The sequence below is a fragment of the Delphinapterus leucas genome, chromosome 9 (genome assembly GCF_059928025.1).
Source record: "Delphinapterus leucas isolate spDelLeu-1000000601 "Yukka" chromosome 9, BTC_Dleu_Yukka2, whole genome shotgun sequence".
NCBI lineage: Eukaryota > Metazoa > Chordata > Mammalia > Artiodactyla > Monodontidae > Delphinapterus > Delphinapterus leucas.
Window position 1 is genome coordinate 18,046,591 of NC_143137.1, and position 26,562 is coordinate 18,073,152.

Genomic DNA, 26,562 nt, shown 5'->3' on the forward strand with positions numbered 1-26,562 from the left:
TGTTGACCAGCCGTGAACACTGGGCAAGCCCTTCACCCCATGTGCCTCAGTTTCCTTAACTGAAATGGTGGCATTAAATAAGATCGGGGTTTCTGAAGTTCCATGGAGACCTAGGATTCCAAGGAAGTTTTGTCGGATTGGGTAGGGTGGGGTGGGGTAGAGAGGTATGGTGAGTGGGGTGGGTGTGAGCAATGGGGGGGATGACTGGGGACTGCAGCAGGGATGAGAAGCTCTAGATCCAAAACCACCTATTTAATCAGAACATCTCCTTTATGTAACAGGATTCCTTGTAACAGTAAATTTGCTAAAAAAAAACAAAGCCCCCCAACCAGTCTGATAACCACAGGAACATACAGATAACCTCTAACACCCCTTTGTGCTCTCACACTTGAGTGATCACACTTAGAGAAACTGGTTATCCAAGAGATCTGCTAATATAGTGGATGTGGGTCTCATTTTTAGGACCCCATTGAGTTCCTGTTTATTTGATGAGCTGTTGCACAAATGCTGGAACAAATGGAACAACAACTGTCATGCTGAATCGATGCCAAAACTCTCAAAAATGGGACAGATTTACTGAAAGGCCATCTGGTGTTCTTACTCTTGTGCCTTACCTTTTCCCAAGACCCAGTGAGTTTTCCAAACCTCATAAACGTCAGCGTGAAAAGGGCCGTTGCCTGCAAGTACAAAGACACTGGCTTCCCTGCTACTGACTGTTGTCTGGCTTTGGGTTAAGTGGAGTTGCCCCTCTGGGTTCCGTTTCCCTGTCCATAGAAGAAGAGCATTGCAGCAAACAGCCCTAGGGGCCCCTCTAGCTTGAACATTCCAAGACTCCAGGATCCTAAACTTTGGAGCCTGTTATCTGAACAATTGTCTGATCAATAGCACGTGCTCTGGGTCTTGTCCTGTCACAGTCAGATGGTCAGTGTATTAAGGGCTTTGGGCTGTTGACTCTAAGGATTGGGCAATGTGTGCTTTAGCCAAAGTCTCTGAGCCCTGCAGATGGATCACTCCGAGCAGAGGGCTCAGGTCTAAATTAACAGCAGATCTTTAGAAACACGATGCTTTGTGGATCGGTATGTGGAATAAGAAAACCCGTGCCTTTGGTATAAACTCCCCCAAATGGTCTACGAACCACCAAAAAAAAAAAAAAAAAAAAAGTAGCAGAGGAAAACCAATCAGAACCACCACCAAGTTGAGACCAAAAAGTTTCATACAGGTCTGATATTTACACACTCACTGCCTTCCTTTGCCTCCTGATTTCTCCTCTCGCCTCCCACTCCCACAACTAAAAAAAAACAAAAAAATTATTTTATTTTTTTTTTACAACGATTCCTTTATGCGAAAGAAGAGGAAGAAGAAGAAAAACTGAAGAGGTGAAGCGAGCACTCACTGGGAGAGCACGGCCAGGCTGCGTCTTCCCTGCGATCCGGATCCCCCGAGCATGTCTGCAGCTGGAAAAGGGCTGCGGGCGCAGAGGTGCTGAGACCCTCTGAGCGGTCAGGGCGTGGACCGGGCCCGCGGAGGTGCCATGTTATCTGTGGCTGAAATGCAGTGTGCAGGATGCTCCCGGGCTCTCCCTTTGTGTTAACACTTTGGTCTGTCCCTGTGACGAAAGTCTGGGCTTGTCCTTTGCAAAATTTACTCCTCCCCACCCTTTCCCTTCGCATAGGATCATCAGAGAGCTGATTGTTATTTTTTACTGTAATCTCTCTAATAGAGGCCCATCATGTTTAGATTTAGATTGTAAACGGCCCAGATTGCTTTGTGATTTCCAGAATGTTATTACTGGGCGGTAGGGGCCAGGATCCCCAGTAGTTTTCATGATGAAGACTTTATATGATCAATTACAAATAATTCTTCCAAGGCAGAGAACTAGTTAAAGGAAAAGACACTGATCCACGTGCTCAGCCTTTTGGAAAACAGTCGACCATGGTATCACTTGCATGCACAATCCAATTCTGAAGAGATCAATGGAAATCAGCCCACCAAAAAGTTCATCCGGGTGCAGTTCTCAGGCCCTCGTTCTGAGCTCTGTTCTCAATTAGCATTGGTGTCAGTGGCTTCCAAAGCAAACAGTTCCCACTGAGAAATCAAATCTGGGAAACTCCTACTATCCCTTTTATTCAGGGGAAGATGCATGATATAAAAATGCATACAAAGGCAAAGGGAAGAGAGCCAGAGGATCAGTGATATGCTGTGTTATACAGGGTGTTTGGTGAAATGAGGGCAACAGCTTGACGAAGGGACATGTTGCAACAGTGGGCCCGGTCTGCCCCGTGGCACTCTGGTGTGGTGATCTCATCCGCCAGGCCAGGCAAGGGAGCCTGGTCAGCAATAGCTTGGAAAGCAACCAGATTCCAACCCCTGTGGAGGGGGCGGTGTTGATTCTATCTGGAGATGACACTATCTAAGCTTGAGTTATGAACATGCTTCTTCATCGCTAACAAGCAATGAACAGATTGCTGCTGGGCACCAAGATACTTATGGGACTGGCTTTCTGTTAAATAAGTAGAACAACCCAGATCTCCACAATGTACGGTTAAGATGATTCTTTTGGTAAATAGCAGGAGAAACAATCAACTTTACACATTGATTCACATCCTTCATACGATGAAAAACATCTTTGAGATCTATGGCTTCATATCACAAACATGGACACAGAGGCACAGAGCGCTTCAAAAGTTCACCCAAAGTCATGGAGAGGAACCAACGCAAGTATTCCTGTGCTCAGCTTGAAGAAGTTTAATTTAGTTAGATTAAATCCTCTCTTCACTTTAACTAACTAGACAATTTTGGTTGTTTTATTGCTTAAGTACTACGCTGTCCTCAAAGCCATAGTTTATAGAGTAATACAGTTTAATGAACTTCAAAATTAATTATCTCTATATGTCATGATGAATATACACCTTTAAATATCCCTTTGATTATATATGTTATCACTCAACACATATTGACTATTTAAAGTGCATGAGACACTCACTGAGATCACACAAGAGGCTTTAATGAAATACTCACTGACTAGACTTGAGTTTATTGCTCCAAAGCTGTGATAGATACATGTATTGAGGCATTTTGCTATTCCTCTTTCTACCACATTTTTCCCATTTAATTTTTTTCCTTTTAAAATATTCAGTGATTTGCTGTGGCAAGCAGAATAATATTCCTCCCAAAGACATCCATGTCCTAATGCCCAGAACTTGTGAATATGTTACTTTACATGGCAAAAGGGATTTTCCAGATGTGATTAAGTTAAAGGCATTGAGGTGGAGAGATTACCCTGGATTACCCAGATGTGCTCAGTCTTAGTCACACAGGTGTTTAAAGTGAGATAAACCTCTCCCGCTGAGGTCAGAGGGAGATATGGGTATAGAATAATGGCCAGAGAGATGACCTTGCTGGTGCTGAAGATAGAGGAATGGGGTCCAGGAATGTGGCAGCTTCTAGAAACTGGAAAGGCAAGGAAACAGATTCTCCCATAGAGCCTCCAGAAAGCAATGCAGCCCTGTCTATATCTTTATTTTAGCCTAGAGAGACCTGTGTTGGACTTTGAACCTCTAGAACAATAGATAGGTTTGTGCTATTTTAAGCCACCAAGTTTGTAGTTATTCATTACAGCATTGATAGAAAACTAATACATTTGCTTATGGGACTCAACTGACCTTGGGAATACGTTTCGCCTCCTGATTTCCCCCATTTCCCACCCCCACTCCAATTCTGAGGTGGCAAGTATAGCTCTGGCATATTTGGAATAAGTTCATAGAATGGAGTAGCCTGGAAAAACTTCAGTGGTTCTTCCAGGCCAGCCCAGACTCTCTCTCTCTCTTTCTCAACACACACACCAAACACACGCGCGCGCACAGGAGAGCAAGAATTTAGTAATCTTCCACTAATATGCTGACATTCATGCACTGAAAGTATGCGAATGGCCAGCTGTATAAAAGATATCCACCAAGTTATTTTCCTAGTTGTAAAGACAGAAAGAGGGAAATCATGCACACTTGTAGTTGGCCCCTTGTTATTAATGTAATGTGTTTGGGAAGTAGCTGTCTGTCTTCAGTTTGTAAAACTAATGGATGTCATAATTCCTGCTACCTAATAGGGTACTGACATGACAATAGTGAAGAGAGGAGTGAGTTTTGGGCCTGGGTCAGACACCAGCAGGGCACAGGGAGAGCACAAAGGACAATAAGAAGGAGATTGGATGCATTTGGAGATGTGAATCATGAGATGAGAGCAGGGCTGGAGTAGGCAAGTGCTCCCAGGTAGGCTTCTGTGGTCCAGCTTCCTGGGGCTGGAGAGGCAAGGTGAGAGGAACTAGGAAGGACATACCAGAAGGTAAGTGGTGAACAGTGTCTGTTTCTGCAGACACCAGCAGGCACATGTGCCGTCACTGTGTAGCACAGACACGGGTACTCAGAGTCCAACTTCCAGAACTGGTGTCTCTGAGAACTGAAGTAGTGATCATTCATTGGCACCATGAACAGCAGGGCCAGCAAGACAGTAGGTGTCATACATATGACATTTCCAGCCTCTTTTACTAGGGGAAACGGAAGTCTGGGCCACTCTCAAATTACTGATAGCACCCTTCATTTCTAGATGCTTTGCTTAATTTTTCGTCAGAGAGATTCTGGGCTGGGAAGGTTTGAAGGAGGTCAGTGCTATAGAATGAAATAGCTCCCACCACAGGGTGGTCTTTTATTAATAAAATATGATTTAAAAAATAACTTTACTTCATGGAGGTCGGATCTCCATGATCTCTTCCAGACTTTATGGTCTGCAATGGTCGTTTAAGAATAGCTTTTACCTTGGAGCAATTCCCTAGGGAAAAGAGAGGTATGTGGGAAGTGCCCCTTGTACTGCCTTAATGCACTTAAGACACACACATACAGAGCCACTCACCTCCTACAGAAACACAACATAAAGTCAAAGGAAATCTATTCACATGAGAGGCAACCGTTCAAGTAATTTAAAGGGGATGTTTAAAACATCTTGAAGAAATTTTTTCTTACAAAGAAATTCATAGACTCTACACATTTAGAATGAAGCAAAAGATCTTGCCTAGACAATGGCTCACCAAGGGGTGGACAGGAACGGAAACGAAGGGGTTAACTACATATTTGTAGGCTGAACCTCTTTCCTCCTTTCCCTTGGTGACTAGAGTCTTTCCTCCACACCTGAGGGCATCACCCTCCTCCTCACTCCCCACCCCCAAAAGCACTGAACATGTTCACTGAAACTATATTGCTTTGTATTTTCCAGTGATACTGCTTTTTAACAGATCTTCCTAAGAAATCTTCTCATGAAATACTTCTCCCTTTTTCCATCTCCTTCTGCAGAAATTACAGACTCCTCTTCTTTCTTTCCTCTGCTTTCTACCATCCAGTAAAGTCTTTTCCTCACCTCTCCTTCCCTATCGTGTCTTTGATAAAGTCTTCGTAGTTCCCACTGTGGAATGTGTGATGGGCTGGGTGGAGGAGGGGGTGGAGAGATGTATGTACTGTTATAGAAAGTCATTGTTTGTCACGAGAATCTGTATGGCCTTTGCTGACACAATTCTCTGAACTATTCTCTGGTCTGACTCCAGGCCTGTAACACATCTTGAGTTGCTATACTCTCTTGTCTGCCTTACAATGTTAGCCATATAGTTTCTGTCCCAGCATCTTCCCCCTACTTAACACTATTTGAATATTTACTACAAGCAAGTCGTGGAGTTAAGTGCCATGGAGGGCTCCAAAGATAAGAAGGGCAGTCCCAAAGGGAGATAAGATATGCATACAAAACTATTAATGCAAGATGGGGAGTGAAGAGTATTCTGAAAGCAGCGGAGCTGAAGCACTATACTTCTAAGGTGACATCCTACGATCAAGGTCCCAGTGTTTAATCACTCTTATGCTCAATTTATTCTGTGATTGAACTAGACTTCCTGTGGCTGAAATAGAAATCCACTTATCTCTGTTAGGGCCACAGGTATTAAGTCATCCTTCAGTCTGGTCTTTTCTAGGCTAAACGCCAATGCCTATTTTCCATCCTTTTAATATCAGCTTGAAATATAACAACTCTTCAAACGGGAAACCAAAATTGGACATAATAAAGGCTTGACCAAGGCTGAATGTGGCTGGCTGAAGTCCCAGAGCTGCCTGCCACCTTCCTGTTAACACATCCTAACATTGTTTTCACGTTGATAATAGCATCTCTTATAGAGTTCATTCATTAATTTTTGTGCTAAATCCAGGGTGGTTTTTTTTTTCTTCTCCAGATTTGTTGCTTAGTCAGTCTATCTCCAACATTTATCTGTTAAGCTATTTTTGTTGTTATTAATTACCCTTAATATAAAGAACTTCATACTCTTTCCAGAGACTCATTTTTCAACTCTTTCAGGTTACTCTCTGTAGTATTTTTCTTGCCCTCCTGCTTAAAACACAAAATCTGATTTCATGAAAGGAGAAAAAGATCTTTCAGAAAGCATATACCTGCATTTCAATACCTGGGAATTCTAATGATCTATTTGAGGCAACATAGAGTTCAAGGTCCTCGACTGCACTCAGAGTGTATTTATATATTTCTATCTCCCATTACTAGGCTGTGAGCTCCCTGAGGAGGGGGACTATGTCTTACCCATTTTTGTGCTCCTCCCCTCAGCCCAGTTAGCACAATGTCTGGCAGAGATCAGCCCTTCTGTAATATGTGCTGCATAAGTGAATTAGGGCACCTGGCTTCATAAAGAGCAAATAATGGCCTTGACCAAGTTAATTTGTTTTTTCTGTCGTTGAGTTGAAATAGGAGGATAATTGATTGGTGGCCCGGCCTCAAGTTCAGTTGTGCCTACCACTGGAATTGAGATGCATCTGGGCTTGTGTGACGGTGTGGTGAGGGAGGCCTAGGGAGCCGATCTGCATGGGGGTTTGGAGAGCTGTCTGCTATTCCATGCCTTGGAACTGGTCCCTGAGCGGAGGCCCATTGCCATATGTCTGTGCCCTGAGGACAGGGGTGGGCTGCAGAGAAGCGGAAGCTGCTTCCACAAGGTGTTTGCTGAGTCTAGGCCAAGCTTTGGTGGCCAGGTGACAACGAGAAGCAGAGGAAAGTGTCCCCCTTACTACCTCTACACGAGCACAGCATGGTTTTGGAATTCTGGAAGAGTGAAGCGAACGCAGGGCCACTTTGGAACCTTGAAAGATTGTATCAAGGGCACGAGACAGCATCTTTGACATGGAAGCCCAGGGTCTCAAGTGAGCCCCAGGGCAGTGGGAGAGAGGGGTGAGGGCTTCACTGGGGCAGGGGGCCAGCAGCAAGGAGCCATGGGAGGTTGCACATGGTGGGTGAATGCACCATTCATGAGGTTTTATAAGACAGACTTCCAGAAACAGAAGGACTTTTTTAAAAAAATTGATGGTGGGGTGGTAGTCCTGCATCAGCAGAGATCATTAAGAATTATATTACTAGTAAAGTGATTCTGTTGACATCCATAGGCAGATTCTGATTGAGGATATATGGGTGACAGTTATAAGGTTTCTGTACATTTTAAAAATTACATCCTATTCTAAAATCTTTTAGACAGACTAAAAGGAGTAAGAAACTATAATGAAGATCTGTGTGCTCACCATTCAGCTTAAGAAAGAAAATTTGCAAAGTAGGGCTTCCCTGGTGGTGCAGTGGTTGAGAGTCCGCCTGCCGATGCAGGGGACACGGGTTCGTGCCCCAGTCCGGGAAGATCCCACATGCCGCGGAGCGGCTGGGCCCGTGAGACATGGCTGCTGAGCCTGCGTGTCCGGAGCCTGTGCTCCGCAACGGGAGAGGCCACAACAGTGAGAGGCCCACGTACCGCAATAAAAAAAAAAAAAAATTTGCAAAGTAACTTTGTGCCCCATGCGCTCTCCTAGGATGGCCTTCTCTCCCTCTCCACCTGTAGGTAGCTATTCTTCCCCTCCCCTCCTCTCCTCCCTCCACAGCTGGCCCCACCCCAGAGGGCTCACCAGCAATGCCACCCTAGTATGTACTTGGTTCTAGAATGAAACAGGATGGGTGCGTGGGAGTGAGACGTCATTTCACTCTGTCTTGATGCTTCTGTATTTTCATGGTGAAATGCAGGTCCTCTGGTCATGATACCACCGTTCAGTTAAAAAGAGGGCATTCTTTCCTTCCCAAGGCCAAACCTTGAGCCCCAGCATTACGTTGCTAATTCTTCCCCTTAAGAAATCCTGACCCCCAGTTGTACCCCCCTGGCAATCTAACACGTCTTCAGTGCAATGCACCCTAACACTGATCATAAAGGGGACTTTTGTTCAGTGAAAAGATTATTGGCATTTGCCACTGTTTTCCTGGTATCTCCTGAAGCATTCTGCCTTTACCCAACAAAGCTATTCCTTCTCCTTTTCCCTGGAATGGCTTTTTAAACTCCCTTTGCTTCTCTGAATTCTAGTGGTTCTTTAAGAACCAGTGTCTGGCTCCACCTCTACAAAGTCTTCCTCATTTTGACTTTATTTCTTCGTAATTTATCATCTTAGGAGGAAAGATGAGAAAGTTTGAACCCACTCTTGTTTGCATGCATTTGAGAAATAGTTATGTTGTCATGTGTGACTCAGCCCTTCCAGCTGACTTGCTGTGAGGCTCCATTTCTGTTTAAACTCTTTTGCAACAATTATTTAGGTCCAGTCTCTAAGTTCTTTTTAAAATCTGGGGGTTTTAGCCAGCTGGACTATTTTCTTTTCCTGGAAAGAAAAGTTTCTATCTTAAAAAGATTGTGCTTCTAACTCCCCTCTGCCCTCCAGCTTGAAACACATCTTTAAAACGATAAGACAGTGCTTGGAAATAGTAGGGTTCTAACAACAGTTTCTTGAATGAATGATTGCTGGTGCACATCTATAAAACCCTGGTTCTGGTCTCAGAAAATAATAGTATATACCTTATATAATTCTAAGAAAGAAGTGTGTACACGAAAGATATGATTTCTGCCTATAGGAAAATGAATTTAGCCCTTGGTGATAATTTTAGAATATAGATTTCTTGTACATAGATACAATTAAACTGTAAAGGAAATTAAGAAACTATCATGGGGACTCTGAGGATGTAATTCTGGTGCAGGGAAAATGTCACATCTTCAAAGGAAGCACATTAGTTCATAAGCCACAGAATTCTCAGTGTGTATCACTCTTGTTCAAAGTATCTAAATATTTCCACACCATAAATTTATTTTCTGGTGTCCACTTTATGCATCTGGATATTAAATTTACACATGGTTTTTATAGCTCGAATCAAATCCAGATTTTTTTCCAGTGATACCATATAAGGTCTAAAAAAGTATTGATTTCTTTTTTAGGAGGTCAGACCTGGATGATATTTGTTCCTATTGCTAGAGAAATAGTCCAGTGTGTGTTTTGGATACTTTGGATGTAGTGTTTATTATTGATATCACATAACTGACACCTTTTAAGGTACTGTCCTATTTTGTGATTAACAGATCACATGAAGTAGTGCCTGATTATGATATCTATCTATAGATAGAAATAGATGGATGGATGGATACACAGAGTCTTATTTATTCATTGTTCATGTGTATATACCTTTTCTCACCTGTTTTCTGGCAGCGATGATTCCTAACACCTCTTTTGCAACTGATACAGCTTAAAATAGTGTTAGACATATGGCAGGTGCTCAATAAATACTCACCATTTGCTCTCTGGGTTAAAGGGGGGACAGCAATGGAGTAGAGCTGCTGCATCAAGAAGGCCAGTTGGCTGGTCCTCCCAGACTCCCACAGAGTGGGCTTTTTTGGAGTATTTCTCATGGTACAAGGTCTAGAAGCTCTGCTGCCCCAGCCACTGGATCTTGGGAGCTCTCAGAATGGACAGGTCTCAGAGAGACTGACTGGCTCACAGACTCACAAGAAACTGATGTATACATCAGAATCCCAATTAATGCCAATTAATTAAGACAGAATGGATGACCTCCCTCTTCAGTGCCTGGGGAGCTGTCACTTCCCAACCAGGTTACCCCCATTCCCCAAGCCAGAATGTCAGGAAGCCTCAGTCACCAGAGACTGCTTCATGATGTGGTGTCAGAGCAAAGGGAGGGAACATCATCATGAGGAAGATTTCACCCAAGCCAAGCAGAGATGTGCACAAACACCTACCTCAGTGGAGAGAATACTTATCATGTCACAGGACTGAACAAACCCTGAGATTCAAGGTCTGTTTTATCTGGATATTCCTAGATGACCAGTGCCAACCCTGGACCTGGCATCCATGCGGACCTCTTCTACTGGCCCATTCTTTTTTTCAGACTTACTAAGGCCATCAATGATGTGGACTGAATGTTTGTATCCCCCCAAATTTATACATTGAAATTCTAACCCTGGATGTGATGGTATTAGGAGGTAGGGCCTTTGGGAGGTAATTAGGTCATGAGGGCGGAGCCCTCATGAGTGGGATTAGTGTTCTTATTAGAATAGACATGAGAGAGCTTGCTTTTTCTCTCTCTCTCCTGTGTGAGGATACAACAAGAAGACAACCAACTGCAAACCAGGAAGGGGTCCCTCATCAGACACCGGATCTGCCGGCACCTTGATCTTAGACTCCCCAGCCTCCAGAGCTGTAAGAAATAAATGTTTTGCCGTTTAAGCCACCCAGTCTACGGTATTCTGTTATAGTAGCCCAAACTGACTAAGACAATAGATTACAGTTAGACTCCACTTGCTTATATCTGAGAGACCTAATGTAATTTGACACACGTTGAATTTATTAGAAATGTTCTTTTGTACACTTTTTGGGAGCCTTTATGGTGGCAGCTTGAGACAAGAGGTTAGAAATAGACTAGGAGAAAGCTCTTCAGCTTTAGGACATTATTTTACTTTGAAGTTATTGAGCAATGAAATCAAGCTATTATTAAGACCAAGGCAGGAAAAACCAATAGAGATCCTTTTTGCTCATTAGTTCATAGAGTAGAATAGAACAGGGAAGGGGTTTTAGTGAAAGCATTTAATTAAAAAAATCATATTCATTTTTCTTATTTAAAAGCCAAAAGCCATCTGGAAAGCTTTTTAATTTTAAGACCTTATGAAGACAACAAAGAAGATAAAATGGATGATACTTACACAAAAAGTAGCATACAGTACACTTCAAATCTGAAAGCCAGTGACCTGAAATATGCATTCAGTTTTCTAAAATATGCTGCAAAGTAAAGAGAGCTGGAGTAATCTGAGATTCCCCTAGGTATTTTAGAACTCAGTGTCTTTCTAGGATAACTTCAAATTATCTTTCTTTTTGACTCTTTTTCAGTGGATCTAAGAATTAAAAATTAAATTAAAAATTAAAAGATACAATTCTGAGACTATTCTATAGTGCTTCCAAGCCTATGTGTTCTGGGTGTTCCAGCTCATTAACTTCATTTTAACTACAAATTTGATGATAATGAATTAACCAAAGGGTATACTTTTGTAATTAAGAAACTCAATGCCTACTGCAGAATGTGTTGTATCGTCGTCAATGTTTACTAAATTAATCTGAATCTTAGAGTTTTGACTAATAGCTATTTATAAATGCTTCTCCTCTTTCTTCCAAACAGTACTTTTTGAGGTGTATGAACTATTAATAAAAACAAAAAATTCTCCACTTCACCGAAAATAAAGTTAACCCTCTGTATCTTGGTTTAAAAGTCTTGGGTTTTCTAACATCTTTCTTTATTCTTTTTTTTCTTTCCTTGGTTCATCCCAATACTAGAAAACAATGCACTATTTAGACTCTAAACTTTAGACCCAACTTGTATGTTAAACACTCTCTATTTCAGAAAGAGTGTTGGTAAATACTAGTCTGAGGTTGGCCCTACCCCTAATCTACTTCTGCCCATCCTCCTGGGATTAACTGAGGTTGTTTATGTCTCCAGACCACAAACTTCATCTTTCATTAGAGAAATTTTTGATTATATAGTTTGTTCACTGTTGGACTCTTTGGGGCTTGGTATGAACCCTGTAATTCAATGATTATCTGGTCTTATAACGCAAATGTTAATAGCAAATAACACTAAGAGCTTGAGTACTAGAGCAAATAGGCCAACTAAAGGGAATCTACTCTTGCCTTATGAATATCACTTGCCTCCATGATGCGACTAAATAAGCATAATGGTCAAAATTACACGGGGTAGAAGTCCACTATCCTTAATAATCAGAGAAATACAGGAGGTGAGTTTCTTCATATCTCTAGAGACAAAGATAGGAAGTCAAAATTCCAGTGGCTCATCAGGAGAGTGATGGAACCCCAGGTATGGTATGATGGTGTCAGTACTCGGAGAATACCACAAAGGCCACCAATGTTTCTGCCTCCCCATAAATAGCTTCTCGAAGTGAGCAAAGTTCTGCCTTGGTACACAGATATGATCTGAAGTATCTGTTTGCTCATTCATTTATTCAGCATTGAGTATGCGCCTTTGGGGAAATAAAAGTGAGTAAGATGTAGTTTTGGATTTAGAGTTGCTTTCAATTTGGTGGGGAAAAGAGACATATAAACAAACAAACAATAAAATGGGTGACGATAATTAACATACAAACAAATGCTATGGGAAACCCAAGGTGGGAAATCAGTCACTTGATTGGGGACCTCTGGGAAGGTGTTTTCCAAAGGATGACTGTTGAGATAGGCCTTCAAGGCAAGAGTATACCACTTACAAGAGCTTCAGGAGGTAAGGACAGTGGTGTGGAACAGCATAGAATCCCTATAAGCCTGAGGACTTTTGCTCACTTAGATGCAAAACCAGACAAGTAAGTGACCAACAGCAGGGTTTAATTCTGATTGGAATAAAGCCATCATTTTAAAGTCTTTTGAATTTTCTCTTCAATTCACAACTAGGGGGAAAGGGAAGATAAAATGGCTGCTTCCAATCTGCATTTGAGGTCCTAAGCCCTCTCCAGGGGTGATAGGCTCTGGGGAGAGTGAGAGGTAACACTTTATAGCATTTTCTCTGAGTCAGATTTTTGAAAGCCTAGAATGCCTGAGGGCCAGTTAGATAGCATAAGATTAGCAGAGAGAGAAGTGTGTAACTGTCTTTTGAAACACAGTATATGACCAGAATGAAACTTGCCACTACACATAGAGTTAAATAGAAGTGAATCCGATCTAAATGAATCATACAGGTACCCCTACCTGATAAGCATCTGTCATGTGCAGCTCCCTTACACTTTTGATGACATTTGTCCATATCTCATTGAATTTGCTCAGCCACCCTGAAAAGTGTTAGTCCTACTTTACTGATGAGGAAGCCCAGATCTTCTAAACTTTCATCCAGTATCCTCTTTCTCTTATCCTTGATCTAAAAGGTACTTTCTTTCATGGAGTTAGAGGCAGTTGTAGGGGTTAGCCGCAGCGTAACGCAGAGGGAAAAGCACCGGAACTGGAGTAAATGACAAAGTTTCCGGATTTACTGCTGCCACTGACTGTGTGCTCTTGGACACGTAACTCTGCAAGCTGGGTCCAATGATTCGGACTTCCAAACTCTTTCCTGAGAATGCAGGGAAGAGAGTCTTAATTTCTGACCACATAACCCAGTAGGATACCAGGTTATGTTTCCTAGCAGTAATTCCGCATTTCAATCAGAGTTCTTGTGGAAGACTAACTCCTTTCTGAAGGCCGTGCCTCCCTGGTTCACTCGACCATTGCTCTCACAAATGTTTCAATGAGATAGAACTTATATTCATGCGCCTCTGAAGTGAGGCACTTAGGAATGAAAGGATTAGGAATTTCCATCCTGCCTCAGCCTTGAGTTTTATAAAAGCTTCATTCTGTTCAGTTCATAAGCCATGGAGCTTCCATAGCAATGATACTCCCTGGGTAGCCAGGATATACTCTGAGGGTGCTGGCTCAGGAAACATACCTATATTTGGAATGTTTTGCTTTCATGGTTAATTAGGTGGGAAGAGTTAAAGGGCTCTTAAAAGGGGACTATCAGGAAGGAAGGGCATCAGATATCAACTCTTTCTATATCACAATTTTTGTCCAAGTCCCCTTAACAGTAATTTCTCATCCTCTTCATCAAGGAAGGAGAAATGGTGAGGGAATGTTAGATCTCCAAAATGGGCCCCCACTAAAAAAAAAAAAAAAAAAAAAAATCAAGATATACACAACAGTTTTGATTAGAGAAACAGAAGGACTCTTCAAGGAAAGAGTGGGCAGAGGTATACATCTACTGCAGCTGCCAATAGTGCCTTGGGAAAGATGGAGTGTAATTATACCTGCTGAGGCTTCTGGTCTTCGAACCAGCGTGATAACCCATCATCTCATCATGCTTGTCTGTTAGTTCACTTCCTGCTCAGTAATTTACCATATTAGTCTCTTGATTTCCCCAGAAAGACCTGCCAACAGTGCAAGGTTTTCTGTGGGAATCAAAAATGGTTTGACTCTGTTATGCTAAGCAGGCACAGTAGAGCTACTAGCTCCAGAAATAAAGGACTGTTTCATTACCTAGTTGCTGGGGCCAGCTCTGGAAGTTATCTAGTTTTCATTTGGAGATCCCCTAATTTTGCAAAATTCCTGCTGGACAATAAGACCCAGGTTACTTAAGAAAATAAAAAGCACACATTGAGCAATCTTCTGGAATCTAACAGTTGGATCCCTAAATGGTACAGGAAGATGGAAGCCAGTGAAGATGTGACACGGGGTAGACCATTTCACCCATAATGGAAAATATGAACATCGGAAGAATTTCCTATTTTAAACAATATGCAATTTAAAGTACACTCTCTGGAGACTCTCCTGAATGGCTGCTATTTATAGTGGCTGATGTGTACTTTACCAAGATTTTTATTCCACCAAAGGAACTGTATGTGATGTAGGGGGTTATTAAAATGGAAAATAAACCCTCACATTTTAACTTAGTTAATTGGTACTAATCTCAAATATAATGTCAAATCTCACTAATCTAGACTAACTGAAAGGAAGGTCTTTACAAATTATGCAATATTTTTAAAGAAATTCAGTTTTGAAAATATGTTCAAGCATATCTGGTGACTTCAATCAAACTAAAAAAAATTAGAAACTTGTTTAAAAATTGCATGAATAAAAATGATTTATAATTAGCAAATTAAGCTTTTAAATGCAGGTGAATGTTTCCAGTTTTTTAAAAAGTTTTAAAAAGTTGTGCTCTCAAGTGTTTAATAACTAAGCCATGGAATGTAGCTTGCATATTTAACGTATTAATCAAATCCTTTACTTATAAATAGTTCAAACTTATACTCTTCTATAGTTTCATAAAGATTTAAAAATGGAAGAATCTGAATTAATGAAGATTTATGATAGACTAAAAACTGATTTTCCAGCTCCTGATGAACATTACTTATTACGTGGCAAACTAGTGAAGAGAACTGATTTTATTCACAAGGTATGCACATTATTCCTCTTTAACCTCATTCACGGATGAAAGAGAATCCATTTATACAGCCTCTGTGTCGTTCCAACATGCTCATGTTTCATGTCCAGTAGTACTTTCTCATAACAATGTTAAGAACCTTTGGGATAATAAAGGTTAACTATTTCCCTAGAAGACTTCAAAGCAATTGAGATAGATTTCCCTTGAATAAGAATTTGGAATAGTCTGTAATCAATCCTGTCTGCATTCCCACCTGGCCAAATGATAGCTACAAATGCAGATCTCTTATACTTGGCTGGTCAGTGAGAAAACCAACGGGCAGAATAGATATACTCAACATACATATTTGATAGCCTTCATTACACTTTGATTTTGATGAGCATTCTTTGCTGGTAGAGAATTTTTTGTTCATAATACTTCTCCAGGGTTCCCAGCTGTGGACATAGAAGGACTCCTTTGGTCCCGTATGTTTAGAAAGGCAAATTTGTTGCCCTCTCAGAGAACGGTGGGCTCTCATTAACACTTTCACCTGAGTCTGGAGAGAATCTTTGGAAAGCTTTGGATCACAGGATCCTGGAAAAACTCTCACCTAAACTCATATTATCTTATTTAGAATTTTTTAAAAAAATAAATGAATTTTTCAGAGTTCTGGTTACCTCTGAGGATGGGGAGGCAAGGGGGTGGGATAGGAGAGGGGTCTGCCGGGAGTTTCAGTGATACTGGAAATGTCCTAGGTCTTAAGGTGAGTGATAAGTTTATAATGTAGGTATTACGATGATTTATAACCTCTATATACATTACATAATATTATTTTGTGTGTATTGGCTTTTTCATAATTAAAATGAATAAAATCACTAATTTAGAATAAAATGATTAGAAGTTATTCTGTACAATTTAGGCACATAACTTCCTTTATATTATTAGTACAGTCTTTATGTATGCTGTTAAGAGGCTTTAGGTTCCTTCTCTATTTGTGTTGAAACCATAATTATGTAATATGAAAAAAACCCTGTAATTCCACAAGGCAAAAAAAAACTATTTAGAATATATGATTAATTGAATATTAGATACATAAATTATTGAGATCAAAACCTTGATATGTTAGACACCAGACTACCCTATATCTTTATCTTGATTTCAAACCAGTATGGAAGATTTAAAAAAAGACTCTTTAAAATAAGGAGGTAGATTTTCTTTTCAACATGGAGACTTCATATCCATAATTCTCCCATCACTTTCAAGGTGATGGCTAAAACAGATTTGAAAGAGAGTGGAGACTGAACACCAAACTGTCTGAAGATGTGGGGACTGTGCACATGCTCAGTGATTCAGAAACCCCAGAAGGCAGCTGGACAGGTGCCGAGTTTCTTGGGAGATGACTCTGGAGAGGGCTTTCCTGATAGCTCTTTCCTTACCATGTCCTCCAGCCAGCCGAAAAGTAGCAATGACAGGGAACATTCACCATGCACTAATCATATATACATACCATATATATCATATATATATTCTATCTATCATCTATCTATCTATCTATCCATCTATCTATCTATCTATCATCAGTCATCTATCTACCTAGTGCTTTGTAATCTATATGAACCTTATGAGGAAGAACTGTTATGAGGCCATTTTCCTGATGAGGAAATGGGCTCAGTGAGGCTAAGTAGAGTTATCCTTGCTAACCCAGCCAGGAATCACACCCAAGTCTGCATGATTCTGCTTTCTGGGACATATCATTATGTCTGTGTCCCACTCCAATCTTCCCCATTCTCCCAAAAGATAGTAGTTATAAAGGTGAAACATGAAATCCTCTTTAAGGAATCGTATCAGTTCCTATCTCTCTCATATTTAGAGAAGAAACTCCTTTAATGAATCTGAATTGCTAAAATGAAACTGGTAAGGATGGAGAAATCCTACATAGTAACTTAGTATCATAATTAAGGTTGGTGTAAAGAAATCTTGTCTAGACAACATATGCCAAATAAAAGACTTCAAAAATTGATGGCAAATGGGGTTCTCTTTGGAAAATCACCACAGTTTTCTTTTCCTTCTTGACTAAGATGGCAAAGTTTGATTCCTAGCTCCTAACAATTAACGGTTTTCATTCTGTATATCTACTTATCTTTCTTTGCTTTTCATCTTACTCACCATGAAGTAATCTGACCAAGTCTCCTTTTATTTTGTAATATTATCCATAAAATGTTTTTTAAATAAAAAACACCCTGCATGCAATACAGTGCAGTATACACTATTTCCCCCAAAACATGCTCTACTTTCCTAATCAATAGCCATGGCATTTTCTACAGACAACTCCATTTATTCAGGGGTCTACACTGTGCCAGCAGGCTCTGCCTCAGCTTAGCAGGGTGATCTTGAGGAGGTCAGCATCCCTAGACTTAAGTCTCTTCATATGTAAAATGAACTTTTAAAATTCAGTAGATCAGGGATTCTTGGCCCAGTGTTCATGGGCCCTGTGGAGGTCTGTGGATGGAGGTCCATGACGCCACTGAAAGGAAGTGCCAAGTTTTGTGGGTGCATATGTACATTTTTCTTGGAGGAGCGTCTATAGCTTTCATCAGACGCTCAAAGTAGTGTGTGGTCCAAAAATGGAAAAGTAACATTCCACTACAGCAGAGTATCTATAAGGTTAGTGACAGCCTTAAGATTTCATGAGTGATGATGTGACTAAGTCCCTGTTCTAATGGTGAATACAATCTTATTGAAAAAAATCCAGAGAAAAGTCAAGAAGAGTTATGCCAACAGCCTCCTTTGGCTTGAGGGAGAAAACTTGATCTCCTCTGTTTCTATTTTCCTGTGAAATGGGAATAACACGGGAGATTTTTTGAGGGCAAACAAAACAATGACTTTGTCTACACATGTAAGCAATTTACCTGAATAAGCATAAAAAACAGTTCAATTAAGTCCAATAGCCTCATTTTGTCTGTTGCCACATAACTGCTTTGAATGGTTTCTCCCCATCTTAGGGAGTTATTTTGGCATTGTAGAGACAATGGACCTTCAGCCAAGACAACCAGTTGAAACATGAAAAATTCTATTGATCAATTTGTTACAGTGAAAAGGTTTTGAGATTTGGGGCAGGCAGAACCGGATTGTACTCCACAGCTGTATGAAGTTGGACATGTAACTTAACCTTTCAGACCTACAGTTTCCTCAACTACAAAACAGGGATAATAATATCCAGGTCTGCTATAGACTGAATGGGTCCCCCCCACAGTAAATTCATATGTTGAAACCTAATCCCCAATGTGATGGTATTTAGAGTTGAGGACACTGGGAGGTAATTAGGTCATGAAGGTGGAACCCTCATGAATGAGATAAGTGCCCTTTTTGAAACAGACCCAGAGAGTTCCCTTGCTGTTTCTGCCATGTGAGGACACTGCAAGAAGACAGCTGTCTATGAACAAGGAAGTGGACCCTCACCAGATACTGAATCTGCTGGTGCCTTGATCTTGGACTTTTTAGCCTCCAGAACTGTGAGAAATAAATTTCTATTGTTTATAAGCCACCCAATCTATGGTATTCTGTTATAACAGCATGAACAGACTAAGATAAGGTCATAGGGTTGTTCTGATAATTAAATGACATAACGTATATAAAGTGCATCACCTAGCCTGGCACTTAGCTGATGCTAAACAAATGATGGTTCTTTTTCCTGTCTAACACTGGATGAAAAATTTGGCTGAAACTTTTTTCTACTTGAGAACTATTTTTGCTGAATTGAACTTTTTAGGTAAAATTCTAAGCTATGTTTTATATGCTATATTTAAAATAAAGACATATAATTAATGAATTAGAAAATTAACTTCATAGCTACAATATGTGATTTTAAAATCCTCATATAGCAATTATATTTGTGTGGTAGACTTATTTGTGACTACAAGTTTTATTTCTTTCCCAACTTTAATAGAAACATCTTAGCAAATATTCAGGTCAGTAGAGGAAAGAAGCTTTGCAGAAAGGATGCAACAAATCATAATGACTGAGCTGACAGATGAATGAAAATTCAAATTCAGTAAAATATTATTTTGTACCAAAGGCCTGCCAAAACATTAATATGATTTTAATAATAACATCTAACATTTATCGAGTATATACTGTGTGCCTGTAGTTGTGTTAATTTCCCTACATCAGTTAGTTAGCTTAATTCTTTTTTTTTTTTTTTTTTTCCCGGTACGCGGGCCTCTCACTGTTGTGGCCTCTCCCGTTGCGGAGCACAGGCTCCGGACGCGCAGGCTCAGCGGCCATGGCTCACGGGCCCAGCCGCTCCGCGGCATGTGGGATCTTCCCGGATCGGGGCACGAACCCGTGTCCCCTGCATCGGCAGGCGGACTCTCAACCACTGCGCCACCAGGGAAGCCCAGTTAGCTTAATTTTTACAATGATTCTGTGAGGTAGAATAATTATCCCCATTTTTATACATAAATAAATTGAAGCACAAGATGTTTAAGTAATTTGTAATGAGGTTACCCAACTGATAGTTGTCAAAGTCAGGATTCGAACTCAGGTCTGTCACACTTCATCACCCACATACTTAACTACAACATTGTCCTGCCTCTCCCCGGGTGAGCGAAGACTGGTAAATTATGAGTCACATATACAGACTGTAAAAACAATTCAGCACTATTTTAAACTATAAGTGTATTGACTCATATATATGCCACATTTTTTCCAGCTAAGAATGGAGTTATGGATCAGCATGTGAGGTCCTTAAGAATCTAGATTTTTAATTTGTATTGAACAAGTGTCACATTGGGTAGATCCTGGACTCTTGATGTTCTACTGATCATCATAAAGTGGGATACTTTTAGGACCAGAGGAATTGTTAGGTAAGTGGAAATTGGTCCAAATATGCCATTTCCACTGTTTATAATTTGACCGTTTATAAATTGACAGAGGTAATAAATAATGTCTATTTAGAGTGAGAGAGAGAACAAGAGAGGGAGCATATGAATATGTATATATATTGATTCTTCATGTGGCAGGACACAAATAAATAATTAAAAATCCCTTAGGTGAAAATTATCTACCTCATTCTCCCAGTGCCCCTCCGTTCAAGTTAGGCTGACCCTAAACAATATCAAATAAACATAGAAACCTTACAGCAATATTTTTAAGTCTCTTTCAAATGAATTACTTGAAAAAAATCTTTTAACTTAAAAGTAGAAATGTAGATGCAAATCCTAACATTTTTTTTTTTGTGCCCCCTGGAGTGATGAATTTTCTGAGAGACCTAAAGGGAAGTTTTGAGCAAATTTAGCTACTCTAATAATTTAGACTGTTTCCAAGGAATATTTTATTTAACTTCCGAATGGAAAATAATTTTCTGATTACAGAGTAACAAAAAACTGCAATTGAAAAGATTTTGATTTGAAATTTCAAGGTCACAATGCTAAGCATTTTAAACAAAAGTGTTTTTGTGTAATCGTTGATTGGCCATGCTGTTAAATCATGTAAAAAGTTTCAGTAATAGACTCCTGGGAAGCAACCACTTAGACTCAGAGGACTTTAAAAAATTGTTTGCTTTTTTAGTGAAGTAAAAATATTTACTTTCAAATGTCTAATCCTCAGTATATTTCAGAGGCCCGTAAAAATGTATGAACGATGACAACAGCAAGAGTGCTTTCATTCCCTTTATTTACGTCTATGAGCCTCTGAATCTGATAACAACTGTACAATAGGGTCCTTTCTTCTGATCAGAAAGAGCAACTTACATTTGGGTGTGGAAAGCAGGAGCTGGGAATGCAATGAGTTCACATCTTGAAAAGTGAGAGAGCTGCTCGTGAAAACAAGCCCACCGTGGGGAAAAGTACGTCTCACTGAAGATCTCATCATGGATAAACCATCACTGCAGGTTTCTCAGCAGATACACCAAAGCTCAAAATCCTTTGGGCCAAATATAATAGAAGAGCTCAATTTGAATTGGTGTGAATTCTTCTTGCTGAGAGAGTGTGATCCTCCCTCAGAACTTGTTACCAATCACATCCTCAAAACTCTTCACTCAACAGCAAATTCCTGCTTCTCACCTTCCTAAGGTCACCTTCCTAAGGTTCCTGTATCCTCTGAGAAGTGTAGAAAGAAAGCATTTTTGGGGTACTTGTTGAAAAGGAAGAGAGATGAATATGACCTCTTTGAAAATGCATCCCTTTCCACTACGTTTTCCCCTTTGAAAATGTTGTATTCCCCGATGATATAAAAGGACATGCATGCATAATCCAGGGTAGATGATCAGGAAGAGATTGGAATGGAAACAAGTGTATCAAGTGTTGATGAAGATGCACATGGACCAGGGGAAAACACGTTAAGAAGCACTAAGAAATACAGAGACAAAGGTAGAAAGGGATTGAAATAAAAGAAACAGAAAGGGAAGCTGAATATACCCATTCATTTTGTATTCCCATGAGATAGGTGAAGAATAATAGACAGCAAAACAAATTATTTGTTTGTTCAAATAAGTAATTGATTCAGAAATACAGTTTAATTTGAGATGTGTACAAATAGTATCTTTTGCCTAGAAACAAAGCATTTAGGATTTTCACTGACTACCTGCTCCATCCGTTCTGCCTGCTGAAATTTTTTTCTTCCCCTTTTAGTCAAGTTGGCTCTAAAGTTACTAATTCATCTATGATATAAGCTTTGTGACTGTTGGGACACTGCCTGGACTGGTGAGAACTCATCCCTATGGTTCAGTTTACTATCTTGTACCTATTCAATACATTTTTTGGATGACCGAATAAAAGATGCATAGGATGAAGAGCAGGACAAAGAAGGGAAGTATATTTTTGATTTAACCAGGTTCCCAGGCTAGGTTACGGCGGGCTAGGTGATGTGAAATGGACTGGACTGCAAACCCTTAGAATGAGGTGTGTGCACAAGAGTCTCAAAGCAGCTGTGATGCAGTGAATGATTGTCAGTTCCAAACCCAGGAAAGCTAGCATGGCCCAAAATGTACAGTGAGGTTTTTCAATAATCTTTTTAAAAGCTCTACTTCTGAGGAATAAAATGTATAAGAATCTAGTTTATTTTAATTTGTGGCTATAACATCTGGTGAGAGTACAGGTTTTAAGTTATTTATCATTGCAAAGTAGAACAGCACCTGCTCGTCAAACTCAGTAACAACTAATTAAAATAACAGGGTATTTTTATGTGGAAAGGCTTTGTGGGTAAGAAGTGGACAAGTCAACAGTCTTTTCTCTGTGTTACCGTTTCCCCCATGCTCTCTGCAGGGGTACAACATACAAAGGGCATAAGCCATCTTTAAACATTATCAGTGAATATCAGAGTACATATTACATTTAAGGATGTAAAAGTATAGCTGCTTGATACAGTGTAGTTGCTTTTGTACAGGTTGAAAAGCATTAAGCACGCTTTTCCCAATTCTGTCATTCTGCTTCTCTGTCCTTGGTGCCCCAAAATAAAGTTTGAAGCAGAGTAGAAGCCCAATAAAATTTTGTTGAATGAGTGACTGAATGAATGAGCCTGCAGCTCTGAGCTTTGGGGCCACTCCAGATCAAGGCTGAGTTTTTTCTTTTAGTTGCATAAATCCAAAGGAGAGTCCATTTTGACCCCAGGTATTAGGCATAAGGTCATAGAATCTCATTTTTCAAAATGGAAATCTGCCTTATTGTTTTATTTGTTTTTAAATAAAGTAATACATGATCATTGTAAAAAATTAGACAATACTAAAAGCAAAAGGAAAATAAAAATTATCACCAATCCCCCACTCCTGTCACAGATGAAGAAGCCAAGTTCTAAAGCTAAAGGAAGAGGGACTTGCCCAGGGTCTTACATGCCCTTTATCTTCAGATCAAAGCCAAAATTTTAGATGGCGTTTAATTTCTGGTTCTGGACATCTGTTTCCTGTACACACCCTGAAATTTCCCATCAAAGTTGGCTGGACCATAAAGCCTGAGCTTCACTATTCCCATAAATGATCAGATTTTACAAAATCCTAAAGGGTGAACGTGGACTTGCTTAACAAATTCCAGAATAACAGAACTAAAGTGTTCACCCTGAAACATGAAAAGGTGAACTTAGTACAAATATAAGGAAGTACTTAAGTATTTCTCTTAAAAAAAAGAAAAGAAAGAAAAGGAATCAAATGAAATACAATATCCCCAAAGAATTAATACAGACAGAAATGTAAGTTAAACAAGTGTATTATAAATTTACTTTAGGTTATTAAGGGTACCTAACTAAGCTTCACTGGGTACATTTTTTTTTAAGATTGACTTTAAAGAGAGACATATCCTTCCACACAAAACAAAAAACTGGAAGGAATGAACCATGTAGATGTGTGGAAAATTCTTAGGCAAAATCCTGGTTCTAAAAGAACCTAGTTTATTCCCTGTAATTACAGTATGGGTATAACCACAGTAAGTTAGTTCTATTATTCCTCTCACGTTGAGTCCCTGTTTCCCAATTCACATAGCAAACAAAGAAGCTGAAGATACTGATCTAGCCTGATGCCCAATTTCCTGTCCCTATTCCTGAGTCCCCCAAGCCCCAATTCTGTTAGGCCTGACCCTGCACTCTGGCCTGGTCTGTTTTCTGATCCTGCTATACTTTGGATTTCTAGCACACCATGAGGGACATAAAGACAGAAACTATGTCTATTTATATTTCCCCATTTTTTCTCACTGTTCCTAGCACAGCGCTGTTGCTGAATAAACATTTGTTGGGAACAGTATTTTATAGACTTTCAGGAGAAACTGAGGTCACATAACACATCATTGGAAAGGATAAGAGGTATGCTCCAGTGGGCCTGGACACCACCTACAAGGCGTCAATGTACGCTCAACAATGGGCGCCCCATACTCTCCCTGGTTCTCCCCACTTGCTGAGTTTGTGTCTCCTTCGCCGGCTTCCATTATGTCTTTATGACCTCTCACTCTCTCTCTCCACTTGCTTTCATGCCACTATCACTACCATCCATTTTCTGCTTTTGTGCTACCACTGCCACACTGAGTGTGCCCAAACTGACTCCTCTAGTAATAATTTTTCTCCCCTTTTGAACAAAGATTGACAATTTCTATCTCCCAATGCCTGGAGGAAATCTCCAATTGGATGTGGTTTCTACGTGAAATTGAACACTCTCCCCATGCCCACCCAAGAATGGAATACTTCACAGTTTCCCTTTCCAGCTCCTCAGACTTACATTCTGTGGGACAGTCTGAGTTTCTCCATCTCCTGAAAGATTTGCTAATTCTCCCTCTAAAGACGCTCATATTTGATCTTCACTTCCATATTTGCTGCCCTGATTCAGTCCTCATCACCGTGTGCTCAATACTAACTCTTCCAGTACGCCCACACTCTAGCCCACTGTAGATAACGCTCTCCAGTACGCATAGCTCCCCCACTAAGTCTCTGTCTGTTACCTTTTATATGAAATAGAAACACCCAAGATGTACGAGTCTAACTCATTCTTCCTTAAGCACTTAACAGGTTTCTTGCACCGGGATTCTTATTTCCACCTCTGAGTTTTGCAGATGTTACTCCCTCCTCTCCATGGCTCCCCTTTTACTCTTTGTCATCACCATTGTTACTCCCTCTATGGCTCTCCACTTCCAGGGAGCTTTTCCTGACTGGTTTCATCACAGGATGATAACTGCCTTTTCTTTTCTTGGTATTAATTTTTAGTTCTGACTATATTGCTCTGTTGTTTCTTACTTGTTTAGCTAATGATAATGGTTAAAAAAATAGTAGCATACCATTTATGTGTCATGTACTAGGCTAGGCCGTTTATGAAGTTCAATAATCTTCACAACAACCACAGAAGCTACATAGATATTATGCCTATTTTAAAAATAAGGCAGCTGTGGCGTAGCGAGAAGTCACTTGTGCGTGGCCACACAGCTCATAAGTGACAGTTGGAATTTGAACCTACAGAGCCCAGGTACTGTTCAGGGTACCATGTGTCATATAGCGGCCTACTCCGACCAAGTTAATCAAAGGCAGTAATTTTACCTTCTTCTTTTGAATTCTCCATACCAATAGGTAGATCCTATGCTTCAAATACTTTTTGTTGGGCTTCCCTGGTGGCTTAGTGGTTAAGAATCCGCCTGCCAATGCAGGGGGTACGGCTTCAAGCCCTCGTCCGGGAAGATCCCACATGCCGCGGAGCAGCTAAGCCCATGCACCACAACTACTGAGCCCGTGTGCCACAACTACTGAAGCCCATGCCTAGAGCCCGTGCTCCACAACAAGAGAGGCCACTGCAATGAGAAGCCTGCACACCACAACAAGGAGTAGCCCCCACTCGCCGCAACTAGAGAAAGCCCACGCGCAGCAACGAAGACCCAACGCAGCCAAAAATAAATAAATAAAATAAATAAAAATTTTTTTAAATTAAAAAATATATATATATATTTTTTGTAAGTGTAAGTTTCTAGTTTTCTTCTGCAGGATCACTAAGGGGTCATCTTACTACCATCTTTTCACTTGCACACTGGAATTACTGAGGCAAAATTGATTTGCTTTTAAGATCATTGTTTAACATTTTTCTTCCCGTGAATGCCTACTCTGCTTTCTCAAAAGAACATCTGAGTTAAGTCACATTAAATGCCACTGTCTTTTGCTCTGAGGCCTAAAATTTTAAAATATGCATTTATACCCCTTGCCCAACATGTTACTGCTTTATTTCCCCAACCTGCCCTTGTAAGTCACCACAACAGAGGCCTCACACAACATAGCAGCTTCCAACTAGACTCAGAATCTCCACAGTACCACACTCTACTGGCTATTAACCCATAATATGTGAATTACTGGATTTGGCGGCTGTTCTAATAAGAATAAAACTTTGTCATAAGATCCATCTGGGTCTTATTGCCTTTATTCTTTTAGAGTGAAGGCTTCCATTTCCAGAATGGTTTCAACATTCAATATTTGTCATTTCAATATTTGTCATTTCAATATTGTAAGTGCTTTTAAAACTTTTATCCATACACTGCTTTTGTCATTTAAAAATTCTAATATGAAAGACAATGATTCAGTGCAACTATTTGTTTCGTCTCCAATCTCTCTTTTTCTTGATGTTTGTTTGTGCAGAATTTAGAGTCTTAACAGTTAGGAACATTTTCCATAACTGCTTTCGCAAACAGTTCAGTGTGCAATACATTTGGCCCTTGAGGCTGATGATCTTTGAGGCCTGAAGCCAATATTGTGGATAACAGAATAGAGATACCTTCGAACCCAGATCCT

The 26,562-nt window shown here is 40.2% G+C and overlaps 1 protein-coding gene across 10 annotated transcripts in view; it reads right to left on the reverse strand.

Moving 5' to 3' along the window:
• The window catches only part of CALD1 (caldesmon 1), a 181,230-nt gene that overhangs the window by 66,943 nt on the left and 87,725 nt on the right, over positions 1-26,562 (reverse strand). The window contains exon 1 of one of the 10 annotated variants that reach the window (XM_089917368.1): positions 1,394-26,559. The exons of the other annotated variants lie outside the window; for them this stretch is intronic. Coding sequence (XP_089773494.1) covers positions 1,394-1,446 — 53 coding nt within the window. The 5' untranslated portion in view covers positions 1,447-26,559. Of the gene's footprint in view, positions 1-1,393; positions 26,560-26,562 lie in introns of those variants that run through there. 10 annotated transcript variants of the gene reach the window in all.